Here is an 18631-nt window from a genome sequence, read left to right as displayed (position 1 = left end):
ATGATACAAGAAATTACACAAAAACTCCAACCACCATCCCCGACAGAAAAGAGGAATAATCAAAACATTAATGGACCGTGCAAGACTGGACAATTCTACCAACTATTTTGTCAGATTGCACAGAGAAGCCATTGAAATTCATAAACATCAGCACAACTTTAACAGAAAAGAAGAGAGTTTAAGAATGAATAAGGCTTGGCTTCCTGTCCTGAAAACCTCCAGACTAACAAAGACTACAGTCAACAATAGCCATGCAGATTAGCTTTGGATTGCACACATTATCAGATCACTTCAGGATACAATGGTTCCATATTAACATACCACACCCTCATTAGCACATTATCTTGATACTTACAGGACAATGATTAGCACATTACCTTTGATACTTTTTGCAGGACAATGATTCAGCTCAACCCAACCCCTTTCTGACTATATATTACTCTTCCTACACACTTGACACTGAGAGACCCTGTCCTTCAGTGTTACTCCTCTGAAGATGCCTGCCACAGCTGCTGGCGAAACGTCAGGAAAGAAAATACCAAGACCACGGTTACACAGCCCGAATAACCCACAAGAACCAGAAGTCTGATTTACTTCAGTTTTCATGAGGACAAGCATCAAAGTACCAATGTTGGTCAAATTGAACTTGATTTCCAGTAGTATGCATTCATGTTTGAAGTAATGCTCATCACTAAGGCTGTAATCCTGAAAGGGGGGGAGGAATCTCCTTAGGAACCGGCGTGACCTGTGCCGGCGAAGATGCCGCTTTATAAAGTGGCACCTATGCCAGCACGGAGGCAAACATGCTGGCATCTGGGAGCCACAGAGCTCCGCCAGCCCCCACTGCCAGTGCAGCCATTGGGAACTAAATCCCAGAAGAGAATGCCCGCCTGGCATGGGGGAGGCCTTGAGCTGTGGCGTGGCCACCTCACTTCTCCCCCTTCAGGATAGGGCTGCAAGTGTGCTTTTAAAGTTTTTAGAACTTTTTAAAAGGAAGATGTAAGCCCACTAGGTTTAATGATGTATTCAAAACTACTATTGTATTTCATATAAATCATTTTTTTAAATGAAAGGTTACAATAAATCATCAAAACCAGACTAAGTTAACCCAGCCATATTTTAATTCTTATCGTACAATAATTTTAGGTTTATTTTTGCAAAAAAATTAGGTTTATTTTTGCCCATCTGTTGGGGATGGGTAATTTTCTAATTTGAAATTGCATTTTAGAATCTGAAATTTTATTTGACTGTAGAAGTAAGTAACTGAACACCATGTTTTTAGGATAAAAGATATAGCTGGTTATAGAACAGATGTGTTCTATACACTGCTTTTTCACAACATGTTTCTCAAACAAGGTTTTAATGTGAACATGTAAAGCATCATGCGTGAAAGTTTAATTATCTCATTAATGTTATACATTAACATTGTAGCATTAACAGTGGTGTATCTCTAGTTAGCATGAAAAATGTTTATTCATATCATTACTTCTGTCGCTTGTTGTATAAAACATTAATAAGCATATATGACTGTGACATCATTTCAGGCTCTTAACTTTTATAAACATAACCCTGCTGCCATAAAACTAAGCGCTGAAAACAGCACAGATGTGTGTCTGAGGGTAGCGTCTCTGCTGCCCTGTGAGCCTTTGTTTTCAGAACACCCTGATTAACCCCTACCTTTCATGGTTCATTGATTCACTGATAGATCAAGTTTAAACTAGTGGATATTAGCACATTTGTTACTGTTCTGTTGTAGACTGCTGTTTCAGTTCAGGAAGGAAGTGACAATCAACAATGCAGTAAAATGTAGATTGTGGCTTCCAATTATGGCAGAGACACATATGTGATGGGGCAGAGACACATATGTGATAGTCATGAGTGCTGAAATGATTTAACTTCATTTGATTTAAAGCTTATCGTGCATGGTTCTTGAATAATATTACATATTTTGGGGAGGAAAGAAAAGATGTTCACTAAAAGAATAGGTAAAATCCAGACTTTGAAGCAAGGAAAGTGTTTTAAATGGATTAGGAAATGTTCCAGTAATTTCCCACCATCTCACCCTCCTACTTGGTCTTTCTGCCTTACTTCTGGCCATTCATGCACATGTTCACACTTTTTGCTAGGCTACCTTATCTCTCCTTGGAGTATATTGGTTCCCCCCCACCCAGCCTCTCACTGACCTTTCCCCCCTCTTCCCATTTTCTTGTCTTCCGGCTCCTGGGCCTTGTTGCTACCAACTTTTCATCCAGCATAAGATGTCACCAAAACTCTTTTCTTTGATGTCTGTGCATGCGCATATATCGTTGTTTGCATTTTTTTTAAAAAAAATTGTAAACCCCAATTTTGTTTGGTTAACTTTTTTGTAGAAACTTGCACTCTAGTCCTGGATACTCTGGATATTCCCTTTGCAAATTTTCAGTCCCATGTGGTTATTAGATGTACAGTTGTTACCCCCCAGCATGTTAAACACTGACATAATGTTTGCTTAATATTCAATAGTGGGTTGTTGTTGTTGTTTACCAAAAACCGTTACCACTGATTTCTTTAGTTCCTAAAGATTTAAGGTAAATGGTAATATTTTTTTAATGGCTCAGTCCACCCCTTCCCATTAAGAGTTGCATATACAGGAGAGGATCCCAACAGAGTTTGATAGAGCATTTCCATTCTCTGACATGCATCAACCAGTGCTCAGGAACCCTTATGGGCTAAAAAGACTGTAATGCACTTGGATGTTACATGTATGGGAGGCCCATACACATCTCCTATGGAGTGACCCAGAAGCCCTGTTCTTCTCATCTAGTTGATTTGGCTTGAAGTACTGACCAAGCTACTTGGATTTTGGGTGAAACAGCTGAATCTTTCTGTAGGAGGTATGCACAGGTCTCCATCCCAGGAAGTTGCCAAGGGTGTTTTCTCTATATTTTTAGTTACAAAATGTGTACCCTACCTTTCTGCCCCATGAGGGATGTTAAGGTGGCTAACAGTTAAAACAAGCATAAACAAAACAGTAACTAAAACATTGAGTAGATGCTTGTCACTGGGCAGAGATGTATTTATTTATTTCATTTACACCCCTCCTTTCTCCCCAGTGGGACCCCAAAGTGGTGTACATCATTCTGTCTTCCATTTTTACCCTCACAACAATCTGGCAAGGATGAGAGTGACTGGCTCAAGGTCATCCAGGAAGTTTCCATGGCAGAATGGGGGGGGGGGGCGGTTTGAACACTGGTCACACAAAACCTAGTCTACCACTGCAACCGTAGCAGAGATAGATGTGTCCAGTTTCAGTGATCAGTTTTTCTTTCTTTCACATTTTGATTTAGTTCAACTATCTTAAAGGTAAAGGTAGTCCCCTGTGCAAGAACCAGGTCATTCCTGACCCATGGGGTGATGTCACATCCCGACATTTACTAGGCAGACTATGTTTATGGGGTGGTTTGTCATTGCCTTCCCAGTCATCTACACTTTACCCCCAGCAAGCTGGGTACTCATTTTACTGACCTCGGAAGGATGAAAGGCTGAGTCAACCTTGAGCCGGCTGCCTCAAACTGACTTCCGTCGGGATCTAACTCAGGTCATGAACAGAGCTTGGACTGCAATAGTGCAGTTTACCACTCTGTGCCACGGGGCCAGTTCAACTATCTTACACCTGTCATAATCAAAATTGACCATTCTCTCTTGTGCTCTTTTCCTCACAAAAACTAGATGCAGAAAGCTTCTGAAAAAGCTCCCATAATGTTCTTAATTTCCAGTGTGTTCCTTACAGAAGGTTTTGTCAATATTTATAGTGTTTTCACGCTCTCAGCCTAGAGAACTGTTTCAGTTTCTTTGCTACTGAGGTCACTAGTCCCTCTCATTCTTCTAGATCAGTAGTTCAGGGGCTCCCCTCAGTGGCTAGGGATGGGAGGTGAATCTGAAAGCTGCTTCCAGTGAGCAACTACAGGCCCTTCTACAGATAGTATGGAAGTGGTCACTCCTCTCCAAAAGGATGAGGAACCATTAACAAGCACTCTTTGGGTTGCAATCTGTCAACCACTTATAGATCCATCTAACAGTTATAGGATCTAATCTGCATTTTATCAACTTGTCAACAAGAATATTATGTGGAACTTTATCAAAAGCCTTACTGAAATAAAGATAAACTATGCTTATAGCATTCCTCTGATTCAGCAAGTAGTAACTTTCTCAAAAAAGGAGATAAGGTTAGTCGGACATCACGTTTAACTAGCAGAGAGAGCAAGAGAGCAGAGAGAGCAAGAAAAATAAGAAAAAAATAGTTCTTTAAAGCTGATCCAGTTTGGGAGGGGGCTAGTGTACCCCAAATGAATTTGTGGGAGAGCTTAAGTTTAAGCAAGCACTGTAGAAGTTCACTTTCCATGTTTAGCCTCATCTCTTATAAGCATGTTTATTTTTAGTAAAAAGGTCTCGTAATTTGGAGATAAAGGTTTATAATTTATTTTGTGAAATTCAAATACTTCAAAACGAGTGATATAGGGTGGAAGTTTTTCGATGGAAAAGTTTCTGCCCCACGTATGTAAATGCAGTCTGCTTTTTTATAGTTGTCAGGGCTTTTGTGCTGCAAATCAATCAGGTTAGCTGGGCTGAATGTGGGAAATGAAGCCTGGACAGACCCCTGTGCTTTTAGATGATCCAGGCTTGTACGTGGTGTCTTTGCCTTCTTTTGCTAACATTATTTAAATATTTGTATTATTTATTTAAATTTAAATCAGAAACGTTCCCTGGCAAACCCACATCATTGATTAAAATATAGTGTAAAGAAGTATGTGTGTGTTTGTGTGTTTGTGTAGCATGTTAGCTTTAAAAATTTCCCTCATATGTCCCTTTTCCATGATCCTTTAATCAAGCACAGTTTTGCTTTTTGTTTGTTTTTTTGCACCTGCTCCTTTGGTGTGGCATGATGCATAATCTGCAGATCCTGTAAATTATAGTATCAGATCTCAGCAACAACTGTGAAGGAGTACTATTATCAGATCCTTGCTGAGAGGCATTTCCTTTTAAAATCTCTGGAGGATATTTTCTCCACTTTATCTCCCCACTTTTCTCCAACCCTGTTTCTGAACCCTGACCTGAAACCTCTTTTCTTTAGAGCTGACACATAATGCTCTTGATGATGGTGACTGACTCATCTGTACTAGTTATTCTTAGCTGTAGACGCACAAGCAAGTCAGTGCTTCAGTTCTTCCAGGATTATGGAGGTATCAAATATAGGTAATGAATATCCTCATTTTGAAAGGAGGACACAGACCGCCTAGCCTGGTTGTTCCTATTTTCAGAACAGATACGTATCTGATTGCATTTTAAGTATCATTTTATATTTCTTCTTATTGTTCAGGCTGTCGGTTGACGTTGTTTGAGTCAATTTCACTTTCCTCTAAAAGCCTTGATTTGGTGTTTTAATTTTTACTTTTAGGTTTTTCAAGCAGGCCAAAGTCATTAAAAGTGTTTGTCAATCCAAACAGTCATAAACGAGAGGCTACTCGCATTTATGATGATCAGGTCGCACCTCTCTTTAAGCTTGCCGGCATCAGAACTGACCTTATCGGTAAGATGTTTTGCAGAACGCAATTTAGGCACTTTTGAAAGTTATCCTATTTTCTGTTTCAGGTGTGCCCTTTGTACGTTTTAATGATGTGATTCACTGGTATCATGGAAGGCATCTGACCCTGATCTTTCACAGTGTCTCTTCCTCCCTTTAGTTGGTGAATAGATGGGTGGTGCTGTCAGGGCTTGGCCCAGTTGCACGTCAGAGAGGGTTCTACTCCTCAGGAGTAGCATTTCATGCTTATCAGTAAGCTGCCAGGGGAGTCTTTGCCCTTTATTTTTTTTAAGAAGATGTGTTTTGCTTCAGTTGCTTGGTCAAATAAATAATATCAAAGGATTAGTCACCATGATATTAGCCACTGATGGATCTATCCTCCGTAAATCTGTCTATGCTCATGGCCATCACTACATGCACTGGCAGTATAGTCCACTCTTAAATTACTCATTGAATAAAGAAGTACTTCCTTTTACCTGTCCTGAACCTATTTCCCAGCAACCTCATTGGGTGCCCCTGAGGTTTAGTATTATTGGAGAGCACCAAATATTGCACCTCTTGAGTTTTCTTTTCCTTTCCTTTCCTTCTTTCAAGTTCCCTTGGCCCAAAGGTTTTGAGTAAAAGGGGAGCCTTTATTTCTTCCGGGAAAATATAGTGGATAGATAGTTGGCTACCGCCAATGTTGTTCTTGGGTCTATCTGCTAGCAAAAAGGGGACTGTTTTATCTTTTGTTACGGTGGCAGGTAATTTGATTAAGATAAGAGTAATCTATTGATTGCGATAAGAATTGTATGGGGGTGTTCCTCTCGAGCATTAATAATTAGCCTTGTGCTCACCTAACTTTATAGTTTCAAGGGATGGGAGGCTAAGTTGCACATTGGTGAGAGCGGAACAGCGCTATTTCTGAGCAGTCCATGCTCCTCTTGGCTCTTAACATCTAAAGGTCAAGAGGACCTTTACTGGTGAGGAGTTTACTGGTGAGGGGTCTGGAGACCAAGTCCTATGAGGAAAAGTTAAAGGAGCTGGGTATTCTTAGCCTGAAGAAGAGAAGACCAAGAGGGCATATGATAACCATCTTCAAGTACTTTACCGGCTGTCATATAGAGCAGGGTGCCAAGTTGTTTTCTGTTGCCCCATGAAGTCGGACCAGAACCAACTGGTTGAAATTAAATCAAAAGAGTTTCTGCGAAGACATTAGGAAGAATTTTCTAACAGACTTCCTCGGGAGGTGGTAAGTGCTCCTTCCCTGGAGGTTTTGTCAGCTAGGCTCTCTGTCGACCCCGGATACAAACAAGATGGTTTCCCCACGGACAAAATGGAGTTTTTTGTGCACTCCGCTCCCCCCCCCCCCCCGTTTGCACCCGGTCTCCTGCCTAAGATCTGCAATTCTATGGAGACCTGCCCGAGTAATCACTGATCTGATACCTGGTCCTGCAAAACAAAGCCCGGAACTCAGGAATATCAGCCAGTTAATGCACGCGTTTATTTCCTGTATGCGTTGTCTTAAGTCTTTACCGGTAGTTAACTTCTGTATTGTTTCTTTGTTTCTAAAACCTAATCAACCCCATTGTATTTACCCTATATATGTACCGATATTTCCCCATGCCTTTATTCTAGCCTTAAGTTTCTATGACTTGCTGAACTCGCTGACTTTCTGAATAAAACTTTTAACTCGCTGCATCGTCTGGAGTGACGTCCCTTATATCAGGAACGCAACGTGTTGCTGAAGCCTGACAGGTTTTTAAGCAGAGGCTAGATGGCCATCTGTCAGCAATGCTGATTCTATTATCTTAGGCAGTTCATGAGAGGGTAGACACCTTGGCCATCTTCTGGGCTTGGAGTAGGGGTCACTGGGGGTGTGGGGTAGGAGGTAGTTGTGAATCTCCTGCATTGTGCAGGAGGTTGGACTAGATCAGGGGTCTGCAAACTGCATGCGGTTCTTTGGCCCGTTGAGTGCGGCTCTCCAAACTTGGTTCGGAGCCCCTGCTCTCACACCCGCTCGCGCCGGCAGCCGGGCTGCGGAGCCGGCGCGCCTGAGAGAGAGAGAGAGAGAGAGAGAGAGCAGGCAAGCGGGCGCGCTGTCTCCCCCCACCACCATGGAGAATGGCCAGGTCCCCCTTTCCCTTGCCCTCAATGGTTGGGAGGCTAAAGGCTCCCCTCCCCTCTAGCCTCGCGATTGCTGGGCGGGCGGCTCGGCGGTTCCTGCCCCCCCGCCCACCTATCAGCTGTTGGGCCTGGCGGGCTTCCTTTGGTAGACCTGGCCTCCGGCTGAGTCCCATTGGGAGGCCATGTCTACCCACTGGCTTTCTTGGTGGTAGACCTGGACTCCGAGGAGGGGAAAAAGTCCCCCTTCAGAGGCCAGGTCTACCAATTGGCTTCTATGGGGCTCCGGAGGCCAGGTCTACTGCCAAGAAAGCCAATGGGTAGACCTGGCCTCCCAATGGGACTCAGCCGGAGGCCAGGTCTACCAATAGGCTTTTATGGCGGTAGACCAGGCCTCCAGACGGGGAGGGGGAAATGGCAGGGACTTACAATTTAATTTTTATCAATAAATAAGATCACTATTAAGTATGATATCAAGTTTTGTTCAGTGTACCTATAGTTTTATTAAGACTTAAAACTTTAATTAAAGTTTATTAAGTTAATAAACAGTGTACCTACCTATATAGTTTAAGAAATTTGGCTCTCAAAAGAAATCTCAATCGTTGTACTGTTGATATTTGGCTCTTTTGACTAATGAGTTTGCCTATTCCTGGACTAGATGGTGGTCCCTTCCAACTCTGTTTCTATGATTCTATAGGACAGCACACAGAGTAATGTCATCATAATTCTGTTGTGTGGTCTGAGTCCTTTATATGAAATACCAGGCCGGAAACAGTGCTGCACTGTGGTACAAGGCCACAGGCTACCCATCCTTACCAAGCAGGTGAGGCTACAACGGTTGCTTAATCACAAGTAGGAATAATGGCAGTGTTTGAAATGGTTTTTGAACAGCCATCCGGTGCATTTTAACAATATTTTTAAGCATTGTAGGGAGAGAGAGAGAATGTACTATCACCAATGACAGACAAGCATGAAATATTAATGTAATCTTGCATATAATAATGCACATTATTACACAAAAAATCCATCTGGAAGTGTCATGTCAGTCAGCAGAAATCCTTGATGAGTTGGAGGCAGCTGGGCTGTCTCTTCTGGCAAAGATGCCCCAGAAAATGCTCAGTGTGGTTATGATGCTTTATGCCATCTGTATGATGCCAGTTTATTCTTTCTTTTCTGGCATTTACTGTACTGTGTAGGATATCAGAAAACAGAGACAGCAATGCAGAGTGACAGATTCATTTCCTCCAGAGGGTACAGACTCTGGTGTAGACTTGTATTGCCACCCTCCTTGTGTTAAATTCTTTTGTTACTGGTATTTGATTATATTTCTTATTTACTGTGGTTAGCTTATCCAAGTTAGAAATTTGCATATACTGAAGCTAAGAATATTACATGTTTACATTTCATTCATTTCATTAACCTTTATTGGCATACCCACATGTTTACATAATTCAGTTATGTTTCTAATATGGTTACTTCCAGTGGAAATGTCAGTGATGCCTGTGCTAATGATTCCATTCTATAGATTATTTAAACATGTTATTTAAATGTGATATATCTTGCTGAGAAAATAAGTATCTACTTTTCATTTGCAAATTGTTGAACAAGTCATGAGGTGCACCATAACTTTTCCTCCATGGTCAAAGCACAAGAAGGAAATAATGACCATGACAATTAGTATTGCACACTGAGACTGTGTTTCTAGAATTGCCTTTGGTCACAGTATTATTATGATGATGATTAAGTGTCCTAAAATAAATTCTGTTTGACATATTGTTCATAAATACATTAATTTTAATAATCAATAATTATTCTGCTTTTTTCTTTTCTCTCTACAGCATTTTATCTTGGTCTATTTTTAAGGTTGTGAATGTATTATTTTAATGTCTGGGGCCTTTCTGTATGATTAATATTAATATTATTTGACCACTAAAAGGCCAATGGGCCAAAATGTGTTTGGCCAGGGTCAATTATGGTCCTTTGTATTTATGCACATTTGTGAGGCTATTATTTGGGCCAGGATATGTGTTTTTAAGGAATATTGTAATAAATATATATTTCTTCTATATTTGTTTAGATTTATGCTTTTAACTTATAGACATTGAGTCCATACATTTATATTGTCTTAACCTTTTTGGTTCTTAATTCTAGAATTGCAGCATTCAGCACTATTTTGACAGGAGAACTTGTGCTTTAGCAAGAGGCTGTGCTGTTTCAGGGCCAGAATGCCCAGAATTATACTGAATACACTAAAAGCAGTTCTCTGGAGAGTGGCCTATGCCTTCTATTATATATTTATCATTTTAATTTCAGAAGTACAGTGTTGTTTGAAATTGCTTCTGTTTTTTTCTGTCATAACAAATGATGTTTCTTCTGTAGTTACTGAATATGAAGGACATGCTCTTGCATTGCTTAAGGAATGTGACCTAAAATCCTTTCATGGGTAAGAGTATGTTTTTTCTTCTTACTGTCAGGGTGGCATTAACAGAGGAAAAAAATGATAGGTGATGTGGGATCAAAGACTGAGATAATGACTGAGATTTTATCTCTTATTATATTGCAAAAGTCTCACAGATTCCCCCCAGTCCAGTTATTTTATGCATTAGCTATGGAGTTCCCTCATCTGCATAAGCTTCCCTATTGAATAGATCAATCCATGCCAACAGGAGTTCTCTTTGTGCAGCAGAGCACTCACAAGCTTTGAAGATCAAGATGTTTACCTTCAAATTTGTGTAAATGGAACACCACATAATTTAAATTTATTTTTCCAATTATATATGTTCATCTTCAGTCTTCGGTGCAGCCCCGCATGTGGGACTGTGCCTGCGCGCAGGCTTGCTGCCGGAAACTTCTATTAGCCTTAGACCTTTAAGGGGATGCCCCTCCCCTTGAGCAGCGGGCCGGCTTGGCGCCGAAACCACCGTGAGCTCCTGAGCAGGGCATCCCCTCCCTCCTCAGTTACTTTTTTGCCGCCGCCAAGAACGGAGCTTTTTCGCCTGACCTCAGAATTCCTTCGTCATCCTACTTTCGATTTGTGAGTTTTTCCACACGGGGATGCCGCTCAGATCCTCCCGACCAGCCCACCGACCTTTACCGATCCTCAATCTACCATACTATGGGTGAGGAGAGCAAGAAAACCCTGTTTCCCCGGTTCCCTCGGCCGCTTGCTGAGTCCTGGGATGGCCCCCCCGTTTAAACTGTGTCCCAAGTACGCTACGAAGATACCGCACACAGACCAACACGAACTGTGCTTAATCTGCTTGGGCGAGGGGCATAACGTATCAGCTTGTGGCATATGTCAGCATTTTTCCACCCGGGCTCGCAACACCCGTGCAGACCGCTTGAACGCGGAGCTCTGGAAGAAGGCCCTGATGGCTCCTTCCCCTGCAACCAACTCCAAATCTCCTAGGAGCACCCAATCCGTGCGCTCGGCTCCAGCTTTGCAGATACCCGGATCCGAGGTCTTCGGATCCGACTACCCTCTCGGATCCGATGCACGTCTCTAAGAAACACAAGCACAAGACGAAGCATAAGCAAAAGAGCACCGGATCCAGCTGCCTAAGCTCAAAACCTGTTACCTGGATCCGAGGCCCCTTACACAAGCACCTCTCCTGGTACCGAGGACCCCGTCATTCCATTCGGGCTCACCTCTCCAATGCTTCTCCGAAGTAGAACTGGATCCATTAGACTCACTCTTACTGTCGGATCCGAACCTCTCGGATCCGACTCCACTGGATCCGACCCCCCGGCTCTGAGGAATACTCTACAGCCTCTTCAGAGCCTGTCTACTCAGCCTACCATCTCTCCAGAGCTAATAAAGGACTGGATTGATTTTTGCAGGTATCGCCAGATCACCCTCCAAGGCAAACCTCTAGTACTCGAGACCCCACAACTCCCCTCACCCTTCACTCCTCTGACTCAACGGAGTCCTAGGGTCAAGTCGGATCCAGAGGACTTGGAAACAAGAGCCTCTACAGGAACGTCGGAGGACGACTCTGAACCTTCCCCTGATGAGTTAATAGTCGACACAGAGGCAGTGTCTCCTTCAGAGGATCTCAAGTTAAGAACGGAACAGGTGATCAGGATGGCTGAGGCTTTGGATATTAACATCTCCACATCAGACAACAAGCCTAAGGACAAGATCCTCAGCCGCTTGTATCCAGATCATCCAGGAATCGCTGCCTTCCCCATTCTGGAAGGTCTCTCCGACATCACCAAAACGGTCTGGAAGAAGCCATCATCCACTCCTCCGTCCACCAAGAAGATAGAAAATCTCTATCGAGTAAAGCCAGACTCAGCAGAGTTCCTGATGGTGCATCCTCCCCCATCCTCCATTGTCACGGGGGAGATGCAGTCTAGACAAAGACGAGGGCATCACTCCACCCCTTCTGATAAGGAGAGCAGACGCCTAGACCATCTGGGTAGAAAGGCCTATACCTCCTCGGCGTTAAACTTCCGTATCGCCAACTATCAGACGATCATGGGGGGGGGTATCAATTGTTCCTGTGGGAATAGGCCAGCCCTCACATAGACTTACTGCTGGAAGAGTCCAGATCGGCCCTAAAACTCATCCAAGCTGAAGCAACTCGATTGTCGAAGCAGGATATTAGTGTGGGCAAACATGCAGCTGAAGTGGCAGCCAGATCCATGGCCACAGCCATTACCTTAAGATGCCACTCCTGGCTACGCACAACGGCCCTCCCAGCAGACACCAGAACCCAGGTCGAGGACCTCCCCTTCGAGGGTGATACCTTGTTCGCCTCAGGCACCACTGAATTCTTGACTAATATAAAGAAAGACCATCTGACAGCAAGATCTTTAGGCATTATCACGGCCTTTCAACCCCAACGGGATAGATTTCAGCCTCGACACCAGGGCTTCAACTCATCCTTCAACAGAAGGCAATGGTATCAAAGGTTCCAGCCGTAATCCTCCCCAGGGCAAGTTTCATCAGCCGGGGCAGCAAGGGCAACACAAGCACAATTTCAAGCAAAGAACCAACACTGGCCCTCAACAGAGGGACCAGAGACAACCCAACCAGAAATTCTGACTACCCTCACCGGCCAGTCAAGGGGACTTTCCGTTCCTGAATAGATTGGCCAGATTTACAGAGGCCTGGCGGTCCATTTGTTCGGACTCTTGGGTCCTCCGGATTGTTTCAGAAGGCTACCGCCTAGAGTTCAAGTTTTTGCCCACCTGTTCTCCAGCCAGTTCTGCACGGGACAACCCATTTCCAGATTTTGCTCCGCAGTTAGAGGAGCTGTTGTTGAAAGGAGCGGTTCAAAAAGCCTCCCCATCCTGTTCTGGTTTTTTCTCCAGGATATTTCTGGTGGAGAAGAAAGATGGGGGCTCCAGACCCATTATTGACCTAAGAATTCTCAATAAATGTTTACGGATCTCAAAGTTCCGGATGGTCTCACTGACTTCTGTGATGGAGCTGATCACTCACAATACATGGTTCACAGTGCTAGACCTTAAGGACGCGTACTTTCACGTGTCTATACACCCAGATCATAGAAAATTCCTCATGTTCCGCTATGGTATGAAGGTGTTCAACTACACTGTTCTAGCGTTTGGACTGGCCACAGCCCCTCGAGTTTTCACAAAATGCATGGTGGTAGTCATGTCATACTTTAGGGACAAGGGATGCAGTATCTTCCCGTACCTTGACGACTGGCTCCTGACAGCCGACAGTCCTGCCCTTTTGTCATCTCACCTTGAGCTGGTCCTTTCCACTTGCACTGACCTAGGCCTCTTGGTCAATGTAAAGAAATCTAGACTAGACCCCTCCCTCCAAGCCCGATTCATTGGGGCTGTGCTTGACTCCAGCACAGGAAAAGCTTTCTTACCACAAGAAAGAGTGACAACAATTAAAAGCCTAGTACAACACTTCTTGAGGTGCAGACACCAACCAGTAGTCTCCATACAAAGACTTTTAGGCCTCATGGCCTCGACCACAGCAGTCACCCCCTTTGCTAGATTGCAGATGAGGGAACTTCAGAACTGGTTTCTCAGGGCATTTAACCCTACCCGTCACTCCCAGCTGCAAAGACTCTGTATCCCTAGAGGGGTGTTAAGATCTTTGCATTGGTGGCTTGTTGAACCCAATTTATTGAAGGGTATACCCTTTGGCCATTGGGCCCCAGATTTTACTCTTACCACAGACGCCTCTATGGAGGGTTGGGGTGGCCATTGTAACGATATGTCTGTTCAAGGGACGTGGGAACCCAGGGAATCATCCCTGCACATAAACCTGTTAAAATTACGGGTTGTGAGTTATGTACTTACCTCCTTCACAGATATCCTACGGGGCTCCAGAACTCTCCTCCAATCAGACAACACCTGCACGGTATTCTACATCAACAAGCAGGGAGGCACGGTCTCCATCCCCTGTGTGCAGAGGTTCGGAGGGTCTGGCTAGTGACTCTCTCGAACGACATCCAGTTGAGAGCCATACACATAGCAGGGATACACAATACCTGGGCAGACTCCCTCAGCAGGAAATTCCTTACCAATCATGAGTGGGAGCTACAGGAGTGTTTCTTGCAACCGATATTCCGAGACTGGGGGGTCCCTCAAGTAGACCTGTTCGCCACCAGGGAGAACAGGAAGACAGAGGGGTTCTGCTCGCTGGCAGGGAATGACCCAATGTCCCTAGGGGATGTCTTTCAGTTCATTTGGTCGGGCTTCCTTTTCTATGCCTTCCCCCCGTTTCCCCTCTTAGCGAGAGTACTGGGGAAAATCAGATTGGACAAGACCTTGTGCATCCTGATAGCACCCATGTGGCCTCGCCAAATATGGTTCACGGAACTGATGCATTTAGCAGAAGGTACCTACAGACCCTTACCCAGACACCCGGGCCTACTCAGATGGGGCAGCCTCCTTCACCACGACATGGACAGGCTGCACCTAGCAGCTTGGAGAATCATGCCCAACCAGGGATGGGCCTGTCCTCCCCAGTATGGGAGGTAATCCTTCAAGCCAGAAAACCCTCCACTCGATACCCATACAATAGGAAGTGGGAAAGGTTTGATAAGTGGTCTAAGACCAAGGCCCTTTCCCCCTTTTTCTGCCCACTCCGTCGAATCCTTGATTACCTTTTGGATCTAACTAAGACAGGCCTCACTGTCTCCTCGGTGAGAGTACATCTTGCTGCCATTTCAGCGTTCCATGATAAGCTAGAGGGGTACACTGTTTTTTCCCACCCTCTTTCCAAGCGTTTTCTTAGAGGGCTTAATAATGTGTTTCCCCCTGTTCCAAGGTTAACCCCTCAATGGTCCCTTTCGCTAGTTTTGGCTAGACTCATGTTACCCCCGTTTGAACCTTTGGCTCACACACATTTGTCACTACTCAGGTTGCATTTTTAGTTGCAGTCACTTCAACCCGAAGAGTTAGTGAGCTGGCTGCTCTCAGGATAGATAACCTGTTCCTTAGAGTGTTTAACGAAAGGGTGGTGCTACACCCCAGCCTCAAGTTCAAACCTAAGGTAGTCTCTAGTTTTCATATGTCGCAAGACTTGGTATTACCAGTTTTTTCCCCAAAACCAACTTTCCCTGCGGAGAAGACCCTACACACGTTAGACCTTAAGAGAGCCATACTTTACTACATTGATAGAACGAAACATTTTAGACAATCTCTTTTTATTTGTTTTCAAGGCCCCAAGAAGGGGAAGCCCGCATCCCCCCAGTCCATAGCTAGGTAGGTGGTATTGGCAGTAAAACTTGCTTACAGGGAAGCAAAGGTGACGTGTCCTTTGGAAGTCAGGGCTCATTCCACCAGAGCCCAGGGCTCCTCGGCTGCACTTCATAGAAGAGACCCTGTTGGTGACATCTGCAAGGCGGCGACGTGGGCAAGCAAAGACACGTTTGTCAGACACTACGCCCTGGACCTGCAAGCCAGGAGAGACGCGGAAGTGGGAAGAGCAGTCCTTCAGACGTTGTTTTCCTAGATCGACACCTGCCTCCTGTTGGGTAACCTTGTTAAAATCTCACATGTGGGGCTGCACCAAAGACGGAAGGTGAAAACAGAGTTGCACTTACCTGTAACTGCTGTTCATTGAAGTCTTCGGTGCAGACACACATTCCTCCCTCCGACCCCAATGTCGACCTAAAAAAAGAAGAAGAAGAATTAGTAGAAGAGGAATGTATGTTACGGACCAGAGAGTTGGGGTTAATTATCCTACTCTTCTGTACCCAGTCCTGGCCCTATTTTCAGGATCACGCTAAGGTTGGCGGTGGGCGAGGAACTGAGGAGGGAGGGGATGCCCCGCCCAGGAGCATGCGGTGGCTTCGGCGCCAAGTTGGCCCGCTGCTCAAGGGGAGGGGCATCCCCCTTAAAGGTCTATGGCTAATAAAAGTTTCCAGTGGCAGGCCTGCGCGCAGGCGCAGTCCCACATGTGGGGCTGCACTGAAGACTTCAATGAACAGCAGTTACAGGTAAGTGCAACTCTGTTTTATTTACACTTTATTTTAATATAGTGTCCCTTATTTATTCTTGTGTGTGTTTAAAGTGCCATCAAGTCACTTTATGTTAGTTTCTTTAGTAGGCATGATGGCTGAAATCCAAGCTATGTTCTTGTGGCTATGGAAAGAAGGATTCTCATACTGGGTTTTACCACATCAACAAACTGGAAATTTAATTGGCCCAGAAAAATTCTGAAAGTAATCAATTGACACGTGTGATATCTGACAGTAGATTGCTTTCTTGTATTGAAGAATCTTCTAATTTGTTCTGTTTTAGGGTGGTTTGTGTTGGTGGAGATGGGACAGCCAGCGAGGTGGCTCATGGTATTTTGCTTAGAGCCCAGATAGATGCTGGGAGGGACAGTGATGATATTCTTGAACCAGTAAAAGCCCAAATTCCTCTTGGAATAATACCAGCAGGTAAGAGTCTAGTACAGTAAATATGAATCTGTTGAGTGCTGTAGATAGATTTTTGGTCGTGGTAGAGGTATTAGGAGAATCTTTTCAGTATTTTGCACTGTACTTAACTTTTGTGGTATTGTTCCATTACAGTCTCAACGTCTAGTTTTTATTCTGAAGATTCTAATAATTTGTTCTTGCTAATGGCACGCACCATACTCTTCACATGGCTCTTTAAAGTAGGCCATATTTTCCTCAAAATTAAGCATAACCCTGTAAAACTGACCTTTGCACCTACTGTCGGACCATTAGTGGAGACATAGCAATGAGTTCACCAAAGCAATAATTGTTAGTTGGCCTTAGACTTACAGTTGCAATCCTATACAGAGTTATACCCTTCTTAAGCCTGTTGATTTTAATGGATTTAGAAGGGTGCAACTGTTTAGGATTGCACTGTTAACAAGCACCCTGGGTTGTTTAGGGCAGTGGTTCTCAACAGGTGGTATGCAGAGGTTGTCTAGATGGGACCCAGGGTTTTCATAACAATTACTCATAATTTGCTCTTCCTTAGTCCCCATGTCCACCTGCGAGTTTGACGGCCCTTCTCCTGCTGATCCTGCCAGGGATTATCCATGGCAATAAAATTTACTCTCAACAATACTACCGCACTTTTTTCTATATTTAAAACTTATCATAAAATTAAATATAACAACAGAATGCCTGTAAATGTCTTGAGCCAAGAGGAAAGGTGGGATATAAATATTTAATAATGAAATTTCTTCAGAAAAAAATTGGCTTTTTGTTTCTGTCATCATGGGACCCAGATTCATTGATAGAGTGTTTGGTAGGATGTAAGATAAGGATGGTTGAGAACCACTGGTTGAGAGGGTGAATCTCCCCCTGAGCAGAAAAATTGCTGGGTCTGTCAGCAGGTGCTGTTAGCCGAATTGCTCCTTTATATGGGGAAATTAGCTGAGCAATCAGTAACTATGTATTTTTATAGCGGTCTCGCACTCAACTATACCAGAATCCGTTTAATGAGACGTTTGAATAAAGACAGAGACTAGGAGTTCCAAATTAAACAGTGTTTATGTATTCAAGCATTCAAATGGTGCATTACAAGCATACAAGAAGCTAGTAAATTAAAGTAAGTAGTACAGGAACATTTGCCAATTTGGCAGGATATCGTTGACCCAATATTTACCTTATCTAGATGAGGTGTTGTCCAACTCACGCAGGCTACAAACAGATTGAAAAGGAAGACCGAGATGGGGGTAGGGGTTCCCGTGGGCTTGACCAGCAAGGCGGGAGGGAGCGTGGTAAGGCTCGCGAAACCAAAGCAACAGAGTAACGGCAAAGGTGCCAGGAAAGACCTAAGGTGACTAGAATGGGCCAGGGGTATCCCAGTTATACTATTTTCTGGGGGCGGGAAGAGGGGTTTGACCCCTCCCAGGTTCCCAGGTGACAAAAAGGTGAACAAAAGGATTAAGCTGTGTCTACCGGGGCAGGGTAGTGAGAATTTGGAAATCTATTATAATTCCAATGGCTTTCACAACCCGAGATGGTCAGGAATCTCTCTGCTGATGTGATTTACATTCAGGAACAATGGGTGCGATCTGTGCAAATGTCCTGGGGTCGCTGCAGCTGGGCAAGGGGGATGACTCATCTGGATATCAGGATTACTGCAAACGACCCATTGAGCAACGGAGGAAGTTGGGAGGGGGGAGCAGCTCGCATTGAGTACGTGGCTGTCAGCTCTCTGCGAAATGGCTGCTACTGGACAGAGGTTTTACAGCAACATGGCTCCTCTCAGGCTCACAAGGAACGGCCCTTTGCATCTGGTTCCTAATGGCTGGTTACCCGGGCTGGCGAGAGCGGCTGTGTCAGTTTCAAATGAGCCGCGCCGCGACCGCCCAGTAGCGTTTGGGGCAGACGCGCGGCTGGAAAGCAGTGAGTGCACTTGCATACCGGGTTGCCAGGTCCAGTCCTGGAGATTTAGGCAGGCCCGTATGCTATCAGTGCTCATAATCTTTAAGGATGATTTGGAGTGGATGGTTTTTTGACGGCCCCGAGGACACCAAGAGGAAGTGTACACAATATTAATTTT

The 18631-nt window shown here is 44.4% G+C and overlaps 1 protein-coding gene across 1 annotated transcript in view; it reads left to right on the top strand.

Annotated features, from left to right (window-relative positions):
- Nucleotides 1–18631, top strand: part of CERKL (ceramide kinase like) — a 68539-nt gene that overhangs the window by 32810 nt on the left and 17098 nt on the right. Inside the window, exons 3-5 of the mRNA XM_056861410.1 lie at nt 5435–5566; nt 10043–10106; nt 16403–16545. Coding sequence (XP_056717388.1) covers nt 5435–5566; nt 10043–10106; nt 16403–16545 — 339 coding nt within the window. The remainder of the gene's footprint in view (nt 1–5434; nt 5567–10042; nt 10107–16402; nt 16546–18631) is intronic.

The sequence above is a fragment of the Euleptes europaea genome, chromosome 15 (assembly GCF_029931775.1).
Source record: "Euleptes europaea isolate rEulEur1 chromosome 15, rEulEur1.hap1, whole genome shotgun sequence".
In the NCBI taxonomy this organism is placed as follows: Eukaryota; Metazoa; Chordata; class Lepidosauria; order Squamata; family Sphaerodactylidae; genus Euleptes; species Euleptes europaea.
The sequence above is the reverse complement of the archived record's forward strand: the minus strand, read 5'-3'. Positions and strand labels throughout refer to the sequence as shown.